This window comes from Amphibalanus amphitrite, unplaced genomic scaffold (assembly GCF_019059575.1).
Source record: "Amphibalanus amphitrite isolate SeventyFive unplaced genomic scaffold, NRLGWU_Aamphi_draft 000120F_arrow, whole genome shotgun sequence".
NCBI lineage: Eukaryota > Metazoa > Arthropoda > Thecostraca > Balanomorpha > Balanidae > Amphibalanus > Amphibalanus amphitrite.
The window spans coordinates 957,340-981,490 of NW_024881615.1; the positions used below are offsets into that span (position 1 = coordinate 957,340).

The following is a 24,151-nucleotide window of genomic DNA, read 5'->3' on the forward strand; positions in this document are numbered from 1 at the left end:
AGCAGGGGCGCCGACTTGTTGAAAGATGGCCCTGGACATGTTCAGCAGAAGTTTTTGGCTGGAAACGTGGCTTGTTGGGCTTCAGCTTTAGAGACATCCTCCGGTACCGATGGATTATCAATTTGAAGACTGGATGACTGTTGGCAATCAGCCTCCTTGCCAGTTTTCTTGTGGATAAGCCCGTCTTTAGCTCCGCACTTCGAGATGACGATCTGCGCTATACCCGGCTGGCGGAAGTCTTCCTGCCGCGACCTAGCTTGTTCCCAGGCGTCTATCCGCTTCCGTCGCGTGATAACCAGCGCCAAATCGTGCGACAACTCATGCCCAGTACCTCGGCGACCTGGCCGTGGGTCACACCACCGGCAACCATGCCGACTGCCCCGCTGCGGGACGAGTTACTCTGCAGTTTCGCCATCCTGGACACATGATCCGTGCGCGCTGGGTACTGCCCCGGAAATGACCTCCGAACACCCCTTGACCGGTCAGGGTCATAAAAATTCGAAGGTTACTTGACTAGAATGTAGCCTATATGGTCTGGGAGCCAGTGCCGGTGAAATTATAATGATATTGCGCAGTAGAAGGCAAAACAAAGGTTGTGGGAGGGTGTGACATTAATTTTGGGACACCCTGTAGGACGGTACATGCTTCATAGATCGACTTATATTACCTACCTACTTGAAGCCTTATCAGAAAATTGCATAGATATTTACTGATGACGTGAAAAAGCCCACGCTCGAAATTATAATATCAGGTGTAAATCAATCAATGTTTTAGTTAAGCTGCCTTTTTGTGCCTCTTCTCTTTATTTTTGTTGAACGTTCATTATGATATACCTATGTGACTAGATAAGAGATATAGTACCATCTAAATATAAAGGTAAGTACCTACTGCATTACAGAAAGCCTTCGCAAACGCGTTTCGAACATATTTCGTCAGTGCTAGCTTTCCACAATGCAAAATCAAAATTTTGATTTTGCATTATGGAAAGCTAGCACTGACGAAGATATATTCGAAACGCGTTTGCGAAGGCTTTCGGTAATACAATACCTTTATATATAAATAGTTTTATTTATCTATCTCTTTATTTTATAGGCTTCACTAGCCATTTACACATGTCATCGATTGTATGTAAGCCAGCTGTACCCTCTGAGCGCACCCTCCATCCGGCAACTCTCACCGCTGGGACCTTGTTATCAGCCGGGTGTCCATGCAGATCACAATGTCATTCTATATCTCTCTCGGATGGGGAGGCGGCGACGGCCGGGACCATTACACTCCCATAAAGCCAGTCTTTTGCTCGGCTCCCCGGCAAAAACGGCGGTGTTTGTGGCCGGGCGCCGGGCCGGCCGGTGCGCCGCCGCCCGCCGCCGCCCGCTCTGGAGACCCGTCGTTGGCGACACTGGAGCGCCGCGCCGAGCCGCCGCGGCGCCGGTTTGTATGCAGCGGGCGCGGCGCCGCGTGTCGACTTGTTTACAGGATTGGTCGCCAGGGGGCGATACCCATCGGCGAGCAGTCGACACGGACCGGCGTATTTCAGCGGCACCTGCAGTTGGGCCGGCGTGCACGGCTCGGTATGTGCGGCGGCGGCCGGCCGGTGGTCGACCCCGGTCGCCGGCCGACTGCTGATGTCGCCACCGACCCTGGGCGGTGGACCGGCCTCGGGTCACCGGGTCAGCACTGACCGTCCGCGGAGACCACACTCACCAGACTATACCGGTGGATACGGCGAGTCATCGGACCATACTCTTCCAGGTCACTGAGCTACACCGGTAGACATGGCAGGTCACCGGATTATTCGACTGATACGACAGGTCACCGAATCATGCTGCAAGTCATCGAGCTAATCCCGGTTTACACGGCAGGCCACCGGACTACATATAGGCACAGAATGGCACCACAGGTCAACCGACTGACACGGCAGGTCAGCGGACTATACAGATTGACACGGCAGGTCATAGGGGCTATACGACTATGCTTGTTTCATATGTTTCACTACGACTATATTTCATATCAATACTGAAACATACATAGTCATTTTATCCTCCGATCTGTTCGTACTGATTTTACTCATGTCGATTTTCGGCGCTGTGAGGAACTCTCGCTAGTTACCGTGCCCTCGGCTGGCGCAGTGCTCGGCCGACCGACTTTTGACAGTTGACCTCAGTTTGACCTCGACCTTGACCTCAAACTTTAAATTAAGTACTTACATGTTTGTAGTTGTTCGTGATGAGATCTTTCGATTGGCGTTCGAATTTTCCAAATCCGACCATTAGTTCGGGAGATAACAGGGGGGGGGGGGGTAAAATTTACCCCCCCCCAGCCCCGCGCGTTCGGCTGGAGACCCCAGCCCCGCGCGGGTTAATTGCCCGCTTCCCGTCGCCACAGCGGGAACGGCGACTGAACTCGGCTGTCGCGCCAGCGGCGGCGGGGAGATACGTTTACCGAAAGCCGAGAACGGCTGTCACAGCTAGTCAGCGCACCCGGTCCGGGCCGTTCCGAGCCGGCGGTCGAGAGGGAGGTAAAAACCAACTGGGGATAGAGCAGCGACGACGAGGCCGACACGGACCTCCGAGTACGATACAGGTGTATACGAGTAGAGGCCGCACGCACGGATCTATCAGACAATAGTATAGTGAACACTAACCGTTTGGCTCCATTTACTCTTTGTGACACGCATGTACTGTATAACAAATTATATGCAACTAATGCGCAATAACTTTTGAATGACGTATATGAAACAGCCAAATGAAACCAGGATCATATTGCACGAATGCTGACCTAGAAACCTATTGAACATAGATCCAGCTCATCTATTTTATTGAGAGATCGACTTGGGATTGAATATGGAATCATGTCCCGGTCATTGTTGTCAAGAGATCCAGATGTCAAATGAAATCACGCACCCAGACATGATTTCAATCGAGACCAAATGTGATTTTTATTATTTTGAATGTTTCTGCTTTAGAGCCTCCAAATGATCACAGATTACAATTTGGTCACTGCTGTATGGTTAAAACTGGCATGAACTGACCTGGAATGATGGTTTACGTGGGCAGTGCTGGAGATCATACCTATACCTATCATTGTTCTTGGTTTATCGCCAGAACTTTCATCCTATGAGATCATAGATCCCTTACCTTTTCATGTAGGACGCAATGGGATCATGGACACTAGCCTGCTGGCACGGAATATATAGTCTACAACTGTCGTAGACTATATATTCCGTGCTGCTGGTCTGTCGTAAGATTATAAGGCATTCCAATATTATCACATATTAAAGCTAGATTGACACTTGCACGACTTTTGGGCGGGCATTGCCACGAACTGTGCCGTGGCAATCCGTGACTTTCTGGTGGCCTGCACGATGACTTCACGTACCGGTCACGCATAGATTACGAATGCACTCCCAACACTACCTGCATTGATAAGATGTATTTACGCGCAACAAGTTTCGGGAGACCCGTAAAACAACTGAAGCCAGTGCATCGTCCGGCATTTAGCTACAATTGTCGGCTAATCTTGTAGCTAGCGTGTCACTGTCTATTGCGTGTGCCATTTCGAAGCTACTCTTATTTATTTATTTATTTATTTCACATTACAGACATATCCGTGGAAACACGGCTATTCTATGTCCAAGTCGTTGTGCATATACAAATCGAATGGGATATGACAACAGTCACCGCAATCATTCACACATTCACCCTCATCACGTGTGCTAACTAGGACAGCTAAGTGGCTCGCTCGCGGTCAAACAAATGCTCCCTCAGTGCCGGCTTGAATCGAGCCTGACTGAGAGCGCGCAGGTCCGCCGGCAGCTCGTTGTACCCTGACACCGCAGAGTACAGAAAACGGCGACGTCCGGACTCTGACCTGACAGTGGGGGTCACAAGCATGTCATTGTACCTGGTATCCCGCCCGTGTACACTCTGCCGGGTGACTAGACAGGTGGCGAACTGCTGCGGCTCTGACGTGGCCAGCATTTTGTTCACCAGCACGATGGATTGGTACCTGAACAAGCTCTCGGTGTTAAGCCAGCCGAGTTCGTTGATAACATCGCTCACCCGATCATACTTCCTACGGCCTGAGACGACTCGTGCAGCAAACCTAACCAGCTTTTGAAGTCGTTTGCGCTGGGTTACATTGCTGGCACCGTAAACGGACAGACAGTACCTAATAATCGACAAGACGAGCCCCTGCACCAACGTTACCATGACTGTCGCTGGGAGACTGTGTCTACTGTGACTCAGGCCACACAAGGTGCCGGTGCACCGCCGCACCACGTCACTGGTATGCGTCACAAACGACATGTCATTGTCAAACCATACTCCCAGGTTCATGACAGTGTCAGAGCTGTTGATGGTGGAGCCGCAGAAGTTGATGGTAATGGGAGGCAGACGACGAGTCATCTCCGGCGTGCCGAGGACGATCAGCTGAGTTTTGGCAGCGTTTAACTTGAGGCCGTTCTTGCCATACCAGTTCGACAGAACTGATAGACTGCCTTCCAGAGACCGTTTCAGCTGAACAATGTCTCTCGGCTGTCCGGAAACGTACAGTTGGACGTCGTCCGCGTAGGCGATGATGCCGGTGGAGTTGTCGGTGTAGAGCGGCAGGTCATTAGCATACACATTGTGCAACAATGGCCCGAGCGATGAACCCTGGTAGGTACCGATAGGGTTTAGTAGCGGCTGTGAGAGCGTGTGAGCACGAGACGGTCCGGTAGAGTGAAGCTGCACACGCTGATAATGATTGGCAAGGTAACTCCGGAACCAGCGGGTATCTACACCGTAGAGCTCGAGCTTACGCAGAAGCGAGCTGTGTGGGATGCAGTCGAAGCAGCGCGAGCAGTCCAACAGATAGAGAACGGTGACTTCACGCTGGTCCATGCTCCGGAAAACATGATCGGTCAGGGTGAGTAGAGCAGTGTCCGTGGAGTGGTTGGTTCTGAAGCCGTGCTGGTTTGGAGAAAACAGGTGATGAGAAGAGAAATAGGAATAAAGCTGTTCAGAGACGACGCGCTCGGTGATTTTACCAATAGTGGTGAGAATGGAGATAGGCCGGTAGCTGCTAAAGTCGTCGGATTTTGATGCCTTGGGAATAGGATGGACCAGCGTAAGTTTCCACGAGTCAGGTACAGTATGTGAAGCCAGGCTAGTTGACAATATCGGACGATAAAAAGAAAAGTGCAATTATTTTTCCCTTATACGCTGATTAACAGTGTTCGGTCAATTCTGGGACACCCTGTAGGTTCTGTTAGAAGTTATTACCAAAAAGCTTTCGATGATCGTTGCTGATCTCACTACCTAGTAAAAGCTTCAATACACATTACAAGTACCTATATACCTACATGGTTGAAATTTACAACTGCCCAATCCCAACCGTATTGAATATCTATACCACCGAAGCACGGGCCGGTAGGCATCAGCCTTTTCGCGACGGCAAGATATTGTCCCTAGATGGCATTAGTAGTAAACGCCTGAAAGTATACTGTACCGCACAGCTTGAAATGCTCATTTCGTTGGAAGAACGATTACATGAATGATAAGTGAGGTAAGAAATTTGTTCTAATTTTCGTTGTATGGCAATGGGTTCAGTAATGTATTAATATAGAAGAAAGTAGTAATAACGCTTCCCAATGAGTTTCTTTTTTATAAGTATGTTTATTGCAGCTATTTAGTGGACAAGAGAAAATGAATGACGCTTTGGCGACATTTATGGTCTGTGTCTGTGCGGGCCGCGGGCACGCGGGGCCGAGTACTGATTGTTTTGTTTTTGTTCTAGTGTGGTCACGGACACGGCCTTGGTGTATGTAATTAAATATTTAATACCCTTACTTAGCTCAAGATCTTATTTAATTGATGTAACGGAGGACAAAGCTTCTTTTTAAGCAACTGTGGTATGGGTCAAAAAAGCTGCTTAAAGGGAATAGTTCACTTTCACGAAATTCGTTTTTTTTTGCAATGGATTTATGATTTTTGTGCTCAGAATGATCAGCAAAGGAAATAGAACCTTTTTATATGAAAGCGATTATTTTGTATGTTTCAATATAGGAATAACTCTTTAGTTTTATAAGAGGGAAATGAACCCTCAGGCTTAGGGATTAGGGAACCCTGCAAGGCAAGCATTCCTCAGTAAGGCACCTTTTGCATACCATAAACCGGGGTGACAGTGATACCCGGGGTGACTTTGATCATAGACCAATTTCGGGCCTCAAATGAGCATTTAGCTGCTGTGAACTGTATTTGCTATGCCAATGATTAAATAAAGCAATGAAGCATTATAGCAGACACTTTGGGCCCCAGTTAGAATAATCATGTTGATGTCACAGCTTGTTTTTTTGTTATCATTGTCATGAAGTATAAATTCGCTAGCATCTCCAGCAATAATAATGGTAAAGATGAGAAAGAACCAGATAAAGAAAGATAAAGGAAAGGCTTCGATACTGATGATGGAGGATGAGCATTGAGCTGCTCTACTCAGTGGTAATTGGAGCGTCAATGGGAAGTGAAAAAGACAATCGACTGGGAGGGGCATGAGCAGTGTGGCAAGCAGTCCCACAGCCACCAGCAGACAAAGTGTGATGTAGAACAGGTAGCCTGTGGCTTAGGACATCTGTGACTGCTACTTAATCTTGAAGTCAGAGGTTAAAGTAGCCAATTTTGCTACTTATAGCTCAGTAATGTGAGTTTAGACCCAGAGCATGCAACTTTATTTTAATACCTCAATGATTCATAGTTTTGCTGTAAAATGTTTGAGTTTATGTCAAGCAAAGCCTTTGCTTTTATTTAAAACATGTAAGTTTATCACACAAACCCCTTCTGAGGGCTCCTATGGCACATATAAGGTGATTTTAATGTAGTGATCATAGTCACCCCGACCTCTGGGTGAGAATGATCATTTTTTTTTGTTAAAAAATAAAATATTTATGATAAATTTCAAGACATTTATTGTACTCAGTTAGATAGAGAATTGTCCAATTGGTATGATGAAACAGTTTCCAGAGTGAAATCTCAAGTGATATAGGATATATTGTACCATACTGGTCAAAAGTGATACAAAGTCACCCCGGTTTACGGTACTCCAAATGCTGCCATAGAGCCAGGATTGTGTGATTGGAGGGTAGAGGGCAGGGTCAACGCAACAACCTTTGCCTTGGGGGGGGGGGGGGCTCTGTCCTTGTGAATCCTTCCATTCAAAATGTTTCAACTAAATTTAAAAAAAAACTTCATAAATTGGTGTCCCAGTCTGGTAATGGTAATCAGGCACCAATGGAGCTACAGCACTGAGGAAAGTGCACTTGATAGCTCTTCGAAAGGTCTCTGAGAGTGATAATTGTTTTCTGATTTAACCTAAGGTCAATGGTTTAGCCCCCAGAGGGCAACAACTTACAAAACTTGATGTGTTTGCAAAAGAAGTATTTGTGTGATAACTTTTGACTCCAAGCTCGTGTTATGCTGATTTTGCCAACATCATGTTTTTCTTGTTGAGTTGAGTTGACTGAACCATAAGTTAACCTGAAAAGATCTTCTTAAAAATTTGACCTCAGTTCAAGGTCACAGAAAAGGTCATGTTGCATTTCATTTGATTTGTGTTGTTGAACTGAAAACATTCATGGTGTTTTCTCTAGGTATTCTAGCATGTTTCTATATAAAGTTATTGTAAAAAAACTGTTGGAGATTTTTCATGATCTGAGATAACCTCATGGGGGCATAAAACGGCCCACAGGTGCAATTTTCTGGTTCAATGTGTCATGTTCACCTGTGTCCCACTCCCAATGTTTGAAGGTGTTTTCAAACAAAAGAACAGTATTTCAATTTTTCCCATTGAGTTATAATGGGGAGGTCGCAAAATTGGCCTGACCTTGGGTCACTGATATCATAATTCTGAGATATTCAAATTGTTGGTACTGTTTCTCTCATGCATTAGCTTGAGCACAGATAACAGTAGTACTACTGTTATCTGTGGCTTGAGTTTCATACTTCTGGGATGTATGCTGTAGAAGTTGCTGAATTGACTTGGTGACCTGGCCTTATGTGACCTGGGGTCAAATTTTTACACACAATGCGAAATTGATGTACCATAATTAATAGGGCATGGACTGTATCAAGTTATGCTGCACTTCGCGCCACGCTTTTCTTTATACTTGCAAAAAAAAAAAAAACTGAGGTGTGGCCAAAACGCGGCAAAGAATATATGCTTTGGCATTTGTTGGGTATGTACTTTTCATCCTTTATTTTGCAGTTTAATCTTTCTGCTTCTTTTTTTTTTTTTGGTTGGATACTAATAATACCATTCTTGCTAACACTGTGGATGCTCAGACTCTAAAGCTCTAATGGACTCGCAACTAGTGGTGACAAAACATTTTATCTTACCACAGGGCGCAGAGTCTGGCCTGAGGTCAGAGTATGAGCTCTGTACGAGGCAGTCCGGCGGCCCGGCCGTCCCAGCCTCAAGTGCAAACATTCGACTTTGGCCCATGGACGCTGACTGTTTCCAAGTCGCACATCCTGGAGTCCACATGTCGTCAGCCAGAGGTGTGCGAGGCGATTGAAGGCGGCACGAGCCACTCCCTCTGCTCAGTTTGCAGGTTAGTAATTACTGAATAGTTACTGAGTGGATGGTTCATTGGTTCACCCTGGGGATGCTTTGTGAGATACTGTGCTTTTATTATTCATTTCACATGAGTTAACAGCAGGATTTTGGCATGAGTGACTTGTAAGACGGTCATCGTTAATGTCGTTCCCCGTAATATCATTACTGCTTTCGTCAATCACGGCTCACCGCCTTGTGACATCACTGTCTTCGGTCAGGACGTACCATTACTACGGTCAGGTATGACCATTACTGCTTTTGTCAATCTCACTGCTGAGTGACATTGCGGTCTTTGGTCAGGTACGGCCGGCAGTTGTCGCTGCCTGGCCTGCCGGAGATGTGTTTCCCAGAGAACACGCTGCGGATACAGCACACAGCCGGCTACGGTCTCGAGTTCAACGCTCTGGACGCGCTCAAACGGGTTAACGACCACGAGGACCTCATCAAGGTGGCCTGCGCAAATGAGTGGAAGAGTTCACGGTATGCATGATATCGATGTGACATTGTCATTGAATCGACAACTTAAGCGTTGTCTGTGCCATACAATAGCGTGCCTGTTTGATGTCTTTTTGTTATTTTACGTGGCTTTCATACTCAAGGCGTTTCATTTTTAAACACCGACCGATTTAACGGCCGCACGCATACGTAGCCGTCCACTGTATCGTTTCCGTTATGCACCCACTCACGGCCTCTGTGTGGTGTCGGCAGCGGTGACGTGCCGCACATCAACTCGGTGTCTCGTCCGTTCGACTGGACGTTCACCACCGACTACCGCGGCACGCTGCTCGGCCACCAGAAGCTGGCGCCGCAGCCGACCGACGACCGCATCGACATGGAGAAGCTGAAGCAAAAGGAGAAGATCATGTTCTACGAGGACATCCTGCTCTTCGAGGACGAGCTGGCCGATCACGGCTGCGCCATATGCAATGTCAAAGTGGTAAGATAGTTTGAGGTGAACGGGTGCCAGGATTCGTCTTCCCGTTGATTCACTTCGAATCATGCTAGTCTGTGTATCGCCCTAAATGCCACTGACCTAAGAAGGTTGAATTGCTGGTCGATTTTGACTAGGCCTCTCATTCGATTGAACTCTTATAGGTTCCTTGCAGACGATTGTCATCCGCAAAAAAAATCACATTTGGTAGCTGAGTATAACTTGACATGAACTCGATTTTCACAATCAGATAATTCTATTGCATGTATTCTTAATGCTTTACTAGTATAAAAGCCACCATAGGCAAATGGCCCACTTATGGGTGCCATGGCTGTGTAGTGATAGTGGTGGTGAGTGTGAAGTGAAGGCCACCAGCTGGCCGTCCCGTACGTCGATATCGGCTGCCGGGGGTCACTGTAGACTTAAATCTGTCGATCCCCACCGCCACCTACGCTCTCACACCCCGTCACCCGACTGACGTCTGGCGCGCCCCGACAGCGAGTGATGCCGCGCAGTTTCTTCCTGCTGCTGCGGTTCTACCTGCGCGTGGACGGTGTGCTGGTGCGCGTCAACGACACGCGACTGTACCACGAGGCCGACCAGGCCTACATGCTCCGAGAGTACACCAGCCGCCAGAGTCTGGCCAGCGACCTCAAGGTCAGTCGCAGGGACGGGCGAACGATAGACGGTTCAGTGTTGTTTTATGAATTTTCATTATCAACGTCTCGCCAGCATTTTATCTTGCTGATAATTTTCCAACGTAAATGTGGTTAAGTATTATTCACATCACATTATGCTGTATGTGTGGCGATGGGTGTTGTCATTGTGCAAAGCTACCGTTTCTTTGCACTGTGTAATTATTTTCCTTTCCAATGGCTCCAGAAGATTCGTTACCCTTTCCAATGATTCCCACCGCTCCCTCGCAATAAGCATCGCACCAATTGATCTCCATAAAGGCATCGACCGGATTCACCGTACTGGTGGTGACAGATAACTGAATCAGCCGGTGTGGTCTAATGATCGTAATGGAAATTTCGTTCGCTTTGTTCCAGCTCGTCAGATATTCCAACTCTCATAGCTAAACCGTGATTTAAGGATTTCTCTATTAATCGAACGCTGGTTCGTGTTTCCAATCTAAGCGTTGTATGGCGAAATTAAGTAAGACAGCCGAATAACCCCAAATCTTTATTGAATAATACAATGCATTTGGATAACCGATCACACGCGAAAACCACATTTAGAAGAGCGTACGCTACATAAAATTTTAGCATCTTTGGTGTAGTTACAAGGCACAAGAGCAATCGCACTCACATCACCTAACGTGATTTTTGACCATGCTGATGCATTGATACTCTCCTGAGTTGACTTCTTCCATCATCCGGCTTCCGCACCATCTTGCCTCCAAACCTTTGGACGGTGCGGGTCGCGGGGTTCGCATTGAGCCTGTAAGAGCCGTCCTGCCGAGCGCATGTTCCGAGGGGACAGATAGGTGAGGCCATTCGTGCCCCGACAGGTGCCGCTGGCCGTCATGAACAATCCCAACGAAATCTGGATGCATTTGCCCGTCACCGACTCTTGCTACGAGAAGCTGCGGTTTCCGGGCGCCACCTAGGCGGGCGTTTGGGTCTCTGCCGACCGCTGCGTGAGGTGAAGCGCCGCCGCGACATCCGTCGGAGGGTTCCGTCCTGCACGAGGCACCAGTCAACAGAGCGGGCGGCCGCGCACCGATCCCGCTTAGACACGAAGACAGACCTCGGCAGCGGCGACCCAACGGCATTCGTCATTCACCTTGATCGGAGCCACATTGCTCATTGTTACGTGATTCGCTGCTTACATAATAAATGTCACACGATTGCTTTCATAATGCTACCCTTTGGAGTTTTCGCCCTTCATATAACAAACATGATAAGTCCCCAAACCAAGAGACAGCCCAATTTATATCACAAGGCCACACACAGAAAAACTCCGTCACTGCAGACTAGAGCTCAGAGCAGGTTAATGAACTGCCTGGCCACCATGTTCAGGTCGTAGACGACCTGGAAAAGAGTCGTGTCGCCGCGGCTTTCGCCGAGCGCCAGCAGGTCCGACTCGAGTTTGCGGATCTGGCCGTAGGATGGCTCTGGCAGCGCCGGCCGGCGGCTGTGAGACACCCCCAGCACCGTCTCTAGCTGCCGCCTCAGGTACGCCGCCTTCTCGCCCAGACCCATAGCCGATTCTGCAAAGACGAAACACGGCATTCGAAGCCAGTCAGTTTGGAAAAAGTTTCGCTCTAAGGACTCTAATGAAGATGCGGTCCTCGCATTCCAATGAGCACAACGTAGAATGGTGTGCAAAAAAACTTACATATTTCATGAGAGTGACGAATGGAATTTCAAACACGAACTGAGGTTGCGGAAAAAATATTGTTTGCGTATTTTGCACACTCACAACAGTGTAGTAGCTTAGGGTTGCCCGAAGTCTGAGTTTGCTATTAGCGGAAATTGGCAATATGATTTAACCTTTTTTTTAGTCTGCCCGAAAGGATGCACACAGGAAGCAGAGTGTCCTCAACACAGCAGGCTCCGTTCGCCTCTCCTGCTGCTAATAGGTCGCGTAGTCTCACCGGCGGGCAGGACCGGCACGCCGATGTCGCGGAGCAGGTTGAACACGTCGTCCACGATGGCCACCAGGCCGTCGGTGACTGACACGCGGCCGTGCTCGATGTCCTCGATGTGCTGCTGTATGGTGGCCAGGTCGTCCTCCAGGCGCGCCACCGTGTACGGGTCAAGGCCGTATTGCGGTCCGTACACCTCCAGCGCGCCGTCCAGGGTGGCGAGCAGGGCCTCCAGCGCCGCGTCCAGCGCCGTCGGCGTCTCAGACGCTGCAGACAGGGCGGCCATGTGTCAGACGGACACGGGATGGAGGCATCCAAATGTTGGGGAAGAAACTGGAGGTTTTAAATGGGTCCTTCCACCACCAAACTTATTTTATTAAGTACCTAGGTCCTTCCACTAAGTAATATTTATTCCACTGCCACCAAACCCAATTACTTGATTGATAAAATACAAGACCCTCTACCATAAATATTGATGAGGATTTTAATAAACAGTAAGTAAAAAATGGCCCAAACATGAAAGTAAAAACGTTACGGGCTACGGCTAATAATTGTTGCGCGCTGTCGACGGCCGACGCCCTGTCACGTACTGGGAAACTGCGGATCGATGCCGAAGTCGCCGAGCAGCTTCATGACGTCTCGGACGATGCGCTCTGCGCCCGTCTGCGCCTCAATGTCGCGGTGCTCGATCCCTTCGATGGTCGCTATCAGCTCGTGCATGTCCAGCTGGGCCTGGAGAATCTGCGCCGGCGTCATCCCGGCCTCCGGTCCCAGGGCGACAACCAGCGCGTCAAAAACCTCCTCCAGCCGCCGCAGCAGGTCGTCCAGCGACTCCGCCGAGTCTGCAAAACAATAGTTGACAATAAGTGGAGGCGTTGAACCATGCATTGGTTGGAGATTGGGTGCATGCTTCCAGTGATTGTCAAGATCAAAGAGGCATTTAGGTACTGCCACAAAAATGAACAATGACAGGTATTTGTGCTCAATGAAAAGAACTGGTTCATGGTTGGAGGTTGCCTAAAGGTCAACTATTTCTCAGCATTGCCATTTTTAGTAGCTATCTTGATTAGTAGCTCCTGCACAGTGCTCAAGCTGTATTGCTGACATGTGAGAAACTGAAAACTTTTTTTGTGGTATTAAAGTGCTCAAGTTAGCATGTTTGGGCATTGTGATCCTTGCCTCACTTGATCACCATGTTCGTTAGGTTCCCACCATAACTACAACTGCTATATCCTCAACTGCTCTGATTGTTTGAATGTGTGGGGTGATGTAGGTTGTGGAAAAAGTAATTCCTTATAGTCACCAAATGCTCCCCTCCTCCCCCATTTCAGCTGAAGCTGAGGTAACTTGGGCCACATTTGACACACTTGTTAGATTTAGATTCATTCTGTATGCATTTCCACACCAATTTTATCTCTAATCCCCCCCCCTGAGAATTCCGCAAAGAAGTTACCTGTAAATATGCTCATTTTGGATCATGGGCCTCGTACATGACATGTAACAAGCTGGTATCAGGGAGTTTTCATTATTTCAACTCATTAAGTTCGGGGAATTTTTAACCCCACTTTGCACACATACTGTACCTGACACTTCCATGACTTCTTGACCAGTTTCCTGAGAAAAATATGTTTGTGTTTTGAGGATTATTACATGCAAATGTGATGTTAAAGGGACCCTCCCACCTTCAAAAAAGTTAATGAATTGGCATAAAAGTGATGTAGCGTGAATCACAAAGAGCGAAAATGAACATCTACCAAATTTTACCGGAAAATATTCACCCGTTTTCGAGATATAAGACTTTTATTTTTGTTTACTTTTTGGGAAATCCGCTGTTTCTATGACGTCACATAAAGGTTTTCTTTACGTCGGCATTTGGAAGCAATAGTTTGGTATCAAAGTGCGACAAATATTGCGCGAATGATGCGTTTATCTTATCAAGGGATGGCCAATAAAGGATTCCAGGACAATTCATATGGCATTTCTTCGTATCGCAATTCTTCGTCTGCAAATCTTCGTCAGGGCATTTATTCGTACCTATCGCATTACTTTGTCTCGCACCAGGGTATATGAAAATCGGCTCACATTTCTTCTTCAACGCAAATATATGCAAGAGTAAGCATTGAGGGACAAATAAATGCATTCATTCATTCATTCGTCGTTCATGCACCGACGAAGATTTGTAGACCAAGACGAAGAAATGCGGACGAAAAATTGTGCTACGAAGAAATGTCATGCGAGGATTCGTTCGGGTACCATGACATTTATGTGATTTCAAAGTCAAGGTTCACAGGCTCACAGCTGATCTGCTAAATCAAGCCAAGAATCCAAACTATAAAAAACTATAAATATTTGTTTGTCTGTCACAGAGGTCTCAAGCAATATAAGGTTGACATATGTTGAATCAAAAATCTACTGCCACAACTCACATCTCCTGCCTTAGTTTATCATTGTTGTTTTAACTTGCTTTCAAGAGAAACAGAAGCCAGTATCTGATATCACTTCAGATGATTGTTTCAAGATCTGAGTTCAAATGGAAATAAAAGCAAGATCAAGATGAAACAGGGATTATTGCTGTTAAAGTAGTTTGGCCATGATACAACAAGCACATAAATCATTAGCCAAATCAAATACTGGTTGGTTTGTCAAGATGTTTGTTGTCTGTCGTCTGTCGAGCTGCTATGAACACTGAACGCTCTCACTCTTACTTTAAAGAGAGTAGTTTAAGTTGAATGGTAGTGAGCTGTAATTAGACAAAGCAGCTATTCAGTGCTCACATCAAGCCAGGCTAGGAAATGGCATCAACTGTGGTGGGAGGAAGCAGGTTCGGCAGCCCTATGTTGTAAACTTCTGTTATGTCTTGTGTTTGATCAACTGATGTTTTCTGCTCTGTTTTGTGCAGTGATAGTAGCAGGCAACTGCATGCTTGTCAAATTATGTGAATAAACGAATTCATAACATTGCATTTTTCTCTCCATGCAAGGAACAAGTAAGATGTTGTAGAAAATGTAATAGAGGGCTGCATTGCTGATTTTGCACTTTATCAGAGCTTTATTTAGAATTGCTTTCCTGAAAGCTACACACAGGCCACAGTGCTGAAATTCACAATGTCATAGCTTTTGGCAGAAAAAAGAAAAGACTTACCTAGGTAAAATTGGCTGAAAGTATGGCAGAGCAGGTCTTGATGCGTATGCCCATACGTGTGCTTGCCGAAGCCGAACTGACTGCAACACACTAACTCTGACCCACCATGGTGACTGGCATATCCTGAACTTTCACCACTCTAAACAAGACAACTTTCAGCCCTCAGCATTATATTAAAACACTGTACAAAACACTCAAAATTTGTTTCAGTGCCATCCACGGACAACATCAGTCGCCATTCACCAGGCCAGTAAAAACAGAATAGATAATAGCTTCAAACCCATGTAGTCAGAGTTACTAGGTCTGCACCTCAAAACAAAATCCAGGTGACATTCACCACGCCAGTAAAAAACAGGTACTTAGGTAACGTAACAGCTTCAAATCTGGTAACATGTTGGTCGGACTTTACACTACCATATTTACATGGAATAATATGATACCAAACAATAGTGCAACCATTATGGACAACAAAAGTGTATGATAAAATTAATTTAGAATACTCTGGCAGCATGATTTACGAGCACAGGCAGGTGTTACCTACCAGCCTTCTCAATGCTCGTAAAACCAACATTGTAGTCTTGATTTTACCTTACATGATAACACACTTGGCTGCAATGGCACATTTAATTTAATACTGTGAAAGGACCAGTTATAACCACTTCACAAGCACAATTGCACCTCATGCCGACATCCTTTTCCAAAGACAGTCAGCAGCGTCTTTCGTCAAAACTGGAAGATAAATCCCCTTATAACTGTTAACATCAAAAATATTTCTTCATGGTGTGACTGTGATCTCCATATGGAAACCTTGCAGGAAAAGAATTAATGTCAATTGTCAGCTCTTCAAATTTCTTTGGACTTTAACTTGCAGTACCATATCCAGTTTGCTTTGATATTTTGTTTTTTATTCCATGTTGAAGTTGAACACCAAGCTCCAGATATAGCAGGCAGCTTGATCATCTTCGGCCTTGGTATAATATCAGTCCAAGTTCCAGTGGTGGGTATCTTCTAATATTCAAATTAAAATGAAAAGCAATAGGCTCTCTCAGCGCCGACGACGGATTTCACGTTGATAAGAAAGGGAGCTCAAGGTCAGCAAAACTCGGGTTCAAGGAATGGCGGGCGTTGAAATGACTGCTGACGTCATCCAAAAACCGCTAATGGTTAAGAGATAGGGACTAAGCTGGTCCCACCCTGCAAGTAAAGGGAAGAAATTTCTTGAACACCATAAAGCTGCGGGGGTTGCGACCAGGATAAATGGTGGTTTCTGAGCCTGGCCGCAAACTTGGCTATCTCAACTCAAAACTAATGTTAAGGTGGGATGGTCCCTTTAATGGCTTCAGGTGTGTTAATTTTCCCTTATGAAGATTGCACAGACACATCAAAATATGCACTAGGCTTTCCTCAATACTTCTTTCATATTTTCGGGGCAGAACACACTTTGCTTCATGACGGTTGATGGCATATACAAGGGAATGAACGTTACTGGAAAATATCTTGCTTGAGATCAGTTCAGAGTTTTTGTGTTCCATCTCAGTCTTGATCTTCACTCTTCAGATAAAATTCCTAATACTTCATGCCAATGTAACCCTATCACACAACAGCTTTGATCAGCTTATAATACTGAACTGAACATTTGTTAGAAATTGTTATTTTAGGAGAGTATCTAAGATAAGCTATTGAAAACAATGAACAATTTCAAGAGGCGTGTTTTTAGATTATCGACGGATATCAATATTGCCGCAGTGCGCTGTGCATTGTTCAGTGGCGCTGTCACTGAACTCTATCATGGATGAAGTATACCTGGATAGGACACTCCCTATTCCCCAACACTAGCGCCGGCGACCAAGCGGCCGCCCTGGTGGCGGAGCTCCGAAACATCGGCGGCGAGTGCGCCGGCGGCCGCCGCACCGGCTTGCGTGCTAAAAACGCGGTATTGGAGGGCGAAATTAGCGAACTTTAAGCTCATAAGACACGATTTCAGAGACTTCACACATATTTTAAGTTCTTTCTTATAATTATTATGGTTCCATTTAGTCACTATCACATACGGGATCATTACCTGATGGCTGATGCCCATAAACTGAGCCGGTATTCTTGACTTGCCGATGCAATTTATCATCAAATATCATCGTTTCTCGGCAGTCAAACAAGTTCCTATTGATGATTTAATACAAATATCAACTTATTTTCATGTTATCGCATAAAACTTCACTTTATTCTAACATTGGCTCTTCGGCTGTAATCACGAACCCTCACTTGTCAGCAGAATTTAAGCAACTTCTTAAATCAAAACTGGGAAAATAATACTTTCATGACATTCCTCAATTCCTGTTCTACCAGGTTCACAAAAATTTTCATCAAAATCGGCTACAGGTAAGTAATAAACGACAAAAGTATACAAAAAGACACGCTCCGCCCATAGCCCGTAATGCTAAAATGGCGCCAGCGCCCTCGCCGTCGGGAAATCCGCCGCCGCCGCCGGGTGGTCGGAAAATCGGCGGAGTGTCCCATCCAGGAATACCTAATCCATGACTCTATAATGGGCGCTGTGCTATGTTTACATTGCGGCAGGATTGTCCCAAGCGCGCCGATTATTTATGAACACCGCTACTAAATTTTCCGTTATGTCGTATAACACTAAATGTTATCTCATTATCTACGAAGCTCTGCCCAAGTTGCTTCAAACATTAGCATAATTGAATTCTCTCTTTTATTATCTGTTTTGTTTTTTGTTTTTGGCGCAGCCATGCACCCACACATATGCATTGTATGTATAAGCGTTTCGGTACGCGTGCAAAGATGTAGACTTTTGTATGAACTATGAGTGATCGTTGCGGAGTGAGTGTTTGAGTGATAGGTAGGCTTCAGTCCCATCCGTTTCTAGACTTTGCATCGGCTTTGATGACGACGAATGCATCGGATGCGCGTGTTCGGGGAAAACCGATGCATTAGGCCTCTTGAAATCTCAGTAGTATCATGGCCCATGGGTGTCGTTTTGTACCAGCTTGGTAGGGCCCGAGCCCTACCAATAATCCCAGAATTTCAACATAAACCCGCGCCCCAGTGGTGGTCTCAGCCAACTTCGCCCTAGTGGGGGGGGGGCATATGTTACCACCCCACTGGCGGATCCAGGCTTGCGTTTTGGGGGGGGGGCTAACTCATGCGGAGCCAAACCTAGGGTACCCCCAAATCCTGTTTTCTCATCTGATTTAGGCCACTTATTTTTCGTCACAGCTCTGACACTATTAATTTTTTTAACTAAAAAGAAAAATATATAAATGGTAGTCCACCCGACCCATGCCTTTATATTACTTTGTGAACACTTACCATTGCTTTTGTCGACCAGTTAACCCGCTTCGAGTCAGTTCTTGGGTCCCTTTGCGGGCCGGGAGGTGGTAAAACACCCCCAGTCTAACTCGGCTCCTGGGCCACGCACTGATTGAACTATGTTTCATTATCGTTTGGGGGAGGGGCAAACGGGCCACTTTAGGCCTCTGGGAAAGGGGCATGGCCCTAAATGCCCCCTCCCTGGATCCGCCAGTGTAAGACACCATTGGAGCTGCAGTTGGGTACCTCAGACGTCAGGGTACGCCCTCAGATGTATAGGACTTGCGTGGAGACCTCTTATGCTGTAGTGGACTGAAAGGACCCAAAGGAGCCCGTCTAGGGCTCCCGGAGAATGGAGATAGACGTGGGCCCTCAGGAGCCCGCCAGAGCCCCCAATGAGGGATAAGTGAGGGATACCAAGTGCCTGCAATTGCATATTGCATAAGCCATAACGCCTTTACAAATCAATATATTATGTATCAGTGGCAGATACAAGGGGGGCCACATGGGTCATGACCCCCCTTGGTGCCCGGGGGCACCACCGGCCAAGCAGGGGCACCACCGGCCTAGCAGGAGCACCACCAGCCCGCCAGGGGCACCACAGGCCTAGCAAGGGCACCACGGGCCTGTGACGGGTGGGTCCCACAGGCTTGTCAGGGACACCCCAGGTCTGTCAGGGACACCAGAGACCTGCCAGGGGCACCACCGGCCTCGCAGGGGCACCATGGGCCTGTTAGGGGCACCAGAGGCCTAGCAGGGGTACCACAGGCCTTACAGGGGCACCACCGGCCTTGCAGGGGCACCAGAGGCCTAGCAGGGGCACCACAGTCCTGTCAGGGCCCAGGGGCACCAGGGGCCTAGCAGGGGCACCACAGGCCTGCCAGGGGCACCACCGGTCTAGCCTTTACAAATCAATATATTATGTATCAGTGGCAGATCCAAGGGGGGCCACATGGGTCATGACCCCCCTTGGTGCCCGGGTGGTGCCTGTCAGGGGCACCACCGGCCTAGCAGGGGCACCACCAGCCCGCCAGGGGCACCACAGGCCTAGCAAGGGCACCACGGGCCTGTGAGGGGCCCACAGGCTTGTCAGGGGCACCCCAGGTCTGTCAGGGACACCAGAGACCTGCCAGGGGCACCACCGGCCTCGCAGGGGCACCGTGGTCCTGCCAGGGGCCCTGCCGGCCTCGCAGGCATCACGGCATCACGCAGGGGCACCTTGGGCCTGTCGGGGACATCACGGGCCTGTTGGGGGCGCTTTAGGCTTGTCAGGGGCACCGCAGTCCTGTCAGGTCCCAGGGGCATCAGCAGCCTAGCAGGGGCACCCTAGGCCCGCCAGAGCCACCACAGGCCTGCCAGGGTCCAGGGGCACCACAGGCCTAGCAAGGGCACCATGGACCTGTCAGGGGCACCTCAGGCTCCCGTGCCCCCCCCCCCCCCCTGGATCGGCCAGTGATGCCACACCACGCGAAACACCGCCAACTACCAGCTGCCGCGCCATAAACACGTGCCAACAACAGTCTTTTTTTAAGGTCGACTCCTCTCGCGCAACTTTTGACTGACCCTCACTGCTACCATATTGCTTCCATATTATGCTGTGGAAAGCTTTACTTCACCAAGTGGCTAAAAACCTCCATCAAGGTATATTTTCTTAGCATTTTTTTCGGACGTTTTGGGGAGGGGGGCAAACCGGCCACTTTACGCCTTTGGGGGGGGGGGCATGGCCCCCGTGGCCCCCCTGGATCCGCCAGTGTACCACCCACCTCTAACTCAAAAACTAAGAGGGCTAGAAAGTCGCGGTAAAAAGCAGTCGATAGCTCTCAATGCGTACGTTTGAAAGTATTTCGGTCATTTTTTTTCATCCTAGAGCAATATTGGGGTCACTGGAGGTCATCAAATTTCAAAATTTGCCAAATGTCATTATATTTCTCAGAAACATGGATTTATCTCAGGAACTGTGATAGCTAGAAAAACGCATGGAAAAGCAATCGATAATTTTTGAACTCTTCTTTTGATAAGTTCATAATCAAAATTGACCTTAGGTCAACGATTTAGCCTCCAGAGAGCAAAAACTCCAAAAATAGCTGTTTTTACGAAAGGTGTTTTTTGACAATAAGTTTTGACTAAAAAAGCCACGACATTTCTATTGCCAGAATCGTTTTCCTCTCGTCGAATGAACTATAATTTGACCTTGAAAGGTCAACTTGAAAATTTGACCTCAGTTCAAGGTCATGACCTGACCGCAAAAGGTCGTGTTGCATATCATTCCATCCGCATCGTCGAGCCGAACACATCTAAGGCGTTTTCATCGCTCTAGCATGCCTCTATCAGAAGTTATTAGCGAAAAACTGCTAGATACTAGGTAGGGATGACGGGGGAACACCGACCCCCTTAACCTTTTAGGGTCTATTCGCGTAATTTTTGGCCAAATGATCAATCTTTCAGTTTCATTGGATTGTTGCATCATTTTTACATGCATATCAACCAATTGTTTTCTTGTAGTGTCGTTCATAATTGCATTATTCCACATTTAGTAAATGTCTACATTTTTCGGGGTAACACCGACCGTTGGTTAACACTGCCCGAGCTCAGCAGGCAACGAAATTTGCAGATTGCTAGACTATTAAGTTGTACTTCTTCTTATCGTAAATGTCCAGGCGTTTTAGTATATTTATAAAATACAATGGAAACGATTTTAATGTATCCCTGGTACGATATAGTACTCATTTATATGACTAGACGACTTTAAGTCCCAAATTTTTTTTTTTTCATTATCCTCTAAAAGTAAAACATAGCAACAACGTTCTTTCTTTATTTGAAATGCGCCACTCCTGGGTTAGGTGTCACAATGTGCTATTAAATACCTAATTTCCCAAGATAGGCGGTGTTACCCAAGTGTCTGCATTTTCTAAAAATCCTTCAATATGGCAGCACGACAAAAATTCCGCTCGAGCAGGAGCACGTAATGCTTGGATGAGTCCTAATTATGGCAAAAATACTACTTCAGGACTAATGTCTGTGAAATAAGATCAGTTTTCTTCTGCTTATTATGCTAGAAAAGGTATAAAACGTATTTACGAAACATAAAATTAGGAATTTCTCGCAAAGCCCCTAAACCAATGTGGTGCACTGCCCATACCTGCACTTCTGTTGTCGTCTCGTCACGCTACCAGAAGACAGTCATCTGTCGCCCTAGACCTTTTTATATTTCTAATATCGGGGTGAGCGGTGTTCCCCAAATGGCGGTGTTCCCCATCTTCCCCTATTCGTGACCTGAGATGACCTCGGGGACTTAACGAGGGGTCACAGGTGCCATTTTCCGGTTCAGTGTGTCAATTTTACCTGCATCCCGATGTTTGAGAGTGTCTAGAATGGCGTTCGTGCAAAACAGATGCTTTCAATTTTCTCCCATTGACTTATAATGGCGAGGCCGCAAAATTGACCTGACCTTTGGTCACCCATATCGAAATTCCGAGATATACCTACGTTTTATAGATACTGTTACTCTTATCAAACGCTGGAAGTTTCAAGGTAATCGTTCAGTCCGTGTAGCTATGACGAGCATTCTGATTTTTTCTGAGGTGAGGTCACTTGGCGTGACCTGGTAACCTGACCTGAAGCGACCTGGGTCTGACATTTTCACAACATGTGCGGAAAAGATGCACTAACAGGTGTGCCACGCCGCCGTTTTTGAGATATCTGCGAAAACCGCAGGGGGGATGTTCAAACCCCGTCCCGGCGCGGATTAAAGGGACCCTCCCACCTTCAAAAAAGTTAATGAATTGGCGTGAAAGTGATGTCGCTCGGTTCAGAAAGACACCCCGGACCCCGGTCCGACGTCCAACCAATCTCTCGAACATCATTCAAACACTAAATACCAAGAATCGTCACAGCTGTATTTATATCTAGTTCCGACTCAGTACAGTAGGTACAATCAGTGTTGAACAGAGCGCTCTGCTAGTGACGCTCACGCGCGCACGGGCACTACGACGGCGAGCTGGTGGAACACGGCTCCCAGGTGATGCAGGTCGGCGCGGACGGTGGCGCGGGCGGCCAGCGGCAGGGAGGCCACCAGGCCCGTCAGCGGCCGCCGCAGCTCGGCCAGCCGGGCGACCAGGCTCAGGTGTGCTGCGGCACAGACACCCAGAGGTTGGCGGCAGGGCGCGGCAAGCGTCACACGGTCTCAGTAAGGCACAGCTTGATCATCCTGCACCTCCTCTTTGATGGTGGAATTTTGGTGGGAAATGCTTCGTCCATGTCTTGGATAACACTTTAGGCAGGGTTTTGATGGACTTCAATTTTTAAGACCAAGATGCTGAAGAATTCTTTGGGTAGTTACTCCATATTCATTTTGCAATCACTGCCTGCCTTTTTTCACCGTTTTGGCACGACAGTTTTAACAATGTTAAATATTTTCACGTGAATGATAAAAGGAAGCTTTAATTCTCCCTACAAATGCATTATGCAAACCATAGGTTCATTTGATGTGTCAAATATCACCCTAATCTATATTCTTTTTGAAAGGTCCTAATTTCTAAAATAGTTCAGTGGCTCGTGTGCCCATGAAATACCGGAACTGTCCATGAACCTCCTTGGTCTCGATTGGAGCCCTTCGTTGTGTTTCGAGTTTCTTTACCTCATATCACTTCTCGGCTCCAGAAATTTTCATAATTGAGCCTTGCTAGGCAAGCATGTCCGTTTCACTCACCATGCCGTTTATCCCGTTTACCCACTCCAATACTCACCGGCTTCAGGGCTGAGCACGGGCAGACCGAAGTCCTTGAGGATGTTGAAGATATCCACGATGATTTTCTCGAGGCCGCTGTCAATGTCGATGTGTCCGTGCTCGATGGCCTCGATGTCCTTGATGAGTGTGTCGATGTCGGCCTCGGCCTGCTGGACCTGGGCGTCGGTCAGGCCAAGGATGGGTCCCAGGGTGTTCAGCAGAGTGTTCAGCATGCTCTCCAGCTGCGCCAGCAGACCGTCCAGGTCGGTCGGCGTGTCGTCGGCTGCGAACACACAAAATCGGTAAACCTCACGTCGGTGCAAGAATATAAAGAGAAATGGAACCAGTTTCGAGAAGCTCGCATTCAATCATTCGAATTGCGTCGCTTCTGCTTCTGTAGTGTCATATCGGACCAGCGCTTACTGGGGAGAGTATCGTCGATGCCGAGGGCCTTGAGGATCTCGATGAGGTCGATGACGATGTCCTCCACGCCGGTGGACACGTCCACGGTGCCGTGCTCCAGCGCCTCCACGTCGGCCACGAACTTGTCGAAGTTGGTGACCACGCCGGCGATCTGTTCGTCAGTGAGTCCGAACAGCGGCCCGAGCACGGGCAGGTACTGGTCCACGATAGCCTGCAGCTCCTCCAGCAGCTGGTCCAGCGTTGACGGCGTGTCCGCTGTGAACAGCCGGAGAGGAACGTGGGGTTCGTGCGCCTCCGGACCACTGAACGCAAGGCGTTCTTAACCTTTTCGTAACTTAGTTATGTGATTAAATTATTTGCCAATGACATTATGTACCGTTGTAATTCATGGGAGGCGTCAATTGTCAGGCACTACTAT

General features: G+C 47.5%; 2 protein-coding genes across 20 annotated transcripts in view; one reads left to right on the forward strand and one right to left on the reverse strand.

Moving 5' to 3' along the window:
* The first annotated feature begins 5,713 nt into the window (after nt 1-5,713).
* Nucleotides 5,714-11,389, forward strand: LOC122381463 (TIP41-like protein). Of its 3 annotated transcripts, none has more exons than XM_043365654.1 (6): nt 5,714-5,751; nt 8,375-8,584; nt 8,890-9,069; nt 9,298-9,526; nt 10,019-10,177; nt 11,034-11,389. In XM_043365654.1, the coding sequence occupies exons 2-6, from the start codon at nt 8,403-8,405 to the stop codon at nt 11,130-11,132; spliced, it is 849 nt and encodes a 282-aa protein (XP_043221589.1). In that variant the 5' UTR covers nt 5,714-5,751; nt 8,375-8,402; the 3' UTR covers nt 11,133-11,389. The 3 variants fall into 3 exon arrangements, with proteins under 3 accessions (XP_043221589.1, XP_043221588.1, XP_043221587.1); XM_043365653.1 differs by having other exon boundaries at nt 5,725-5,802; XM_043365652.1 differs by lacking the exon at nt 5,714-5,751 and adding an exon at nt 8,093-8,209.
* Nucleotides 10,693-24,151, reverse strand: part of LOC122381461 — a 29,348-nt gene continuing 15,889 nt past the window's right edge. For 11 of the 17 annotated variants that reach the window (XM_043365649.1, XM_043365641.1, XM_043365640.1 and 8 more), the window contains 5 exons: nt 23,734-23,988; nt 23,330-23,593; nt 12,704-12,955; nt 12,123-12,380; nt 10,693-11,735 (listed from right to left, as the gene is read on the reverse strand). In XM_043365649.1, the coding sequence (XP_043221584.1) occupies nt 11,506-11,735; nt 12,123-12,380; nt 12,704-12,955; nt 23,330-23,593; nt 23,734-23,988 (1,259 nt within the window). In that variant the 3' untranslated portion in view covers nt 10,693-11,505. Of the gene's footprint in view, nt 11,736-12,122; nt 12,381-12,703; nt 12,956-22,459; nt 22,713-23,329; nt 23,594-23,733; nt 23,989-24,151 lie in introns of those variants that run through there. The other 6 variants (XM_043365651.1, XM_043365647.1, XM_043365639.1 and 3 more) reach the window with 1 other exon arrangement.

What these genes read in the sequence shown, in the direction of transcription:
- LOC122381463 (XM_043365654.1), top strand. Translation starts at nt 8,403, where the DNA reads ATGAGCTCTGTACGAGGCAGTCCGGCGGCCCGGCCGTCCCAGCCTCAA. An exon ending in TCCCTCTGCTCAGTTTGCAG is followed by an intron (nt 8,585 to 8,889) that starts GTTAGTAATTAC and finishes GTCTTTGGTCAG; the next exon opens with GTACGGCCGGCAGTTGTCGC. An exon ending in AATGAGTGGAAGAGTTCACG is followed by an intron (nt 9,070 to 9,297) that starts GTATGCATGATA and finishes TGGTGTCGGCAG; the next exon opens with CGGTGACGTGCCGCACATCA.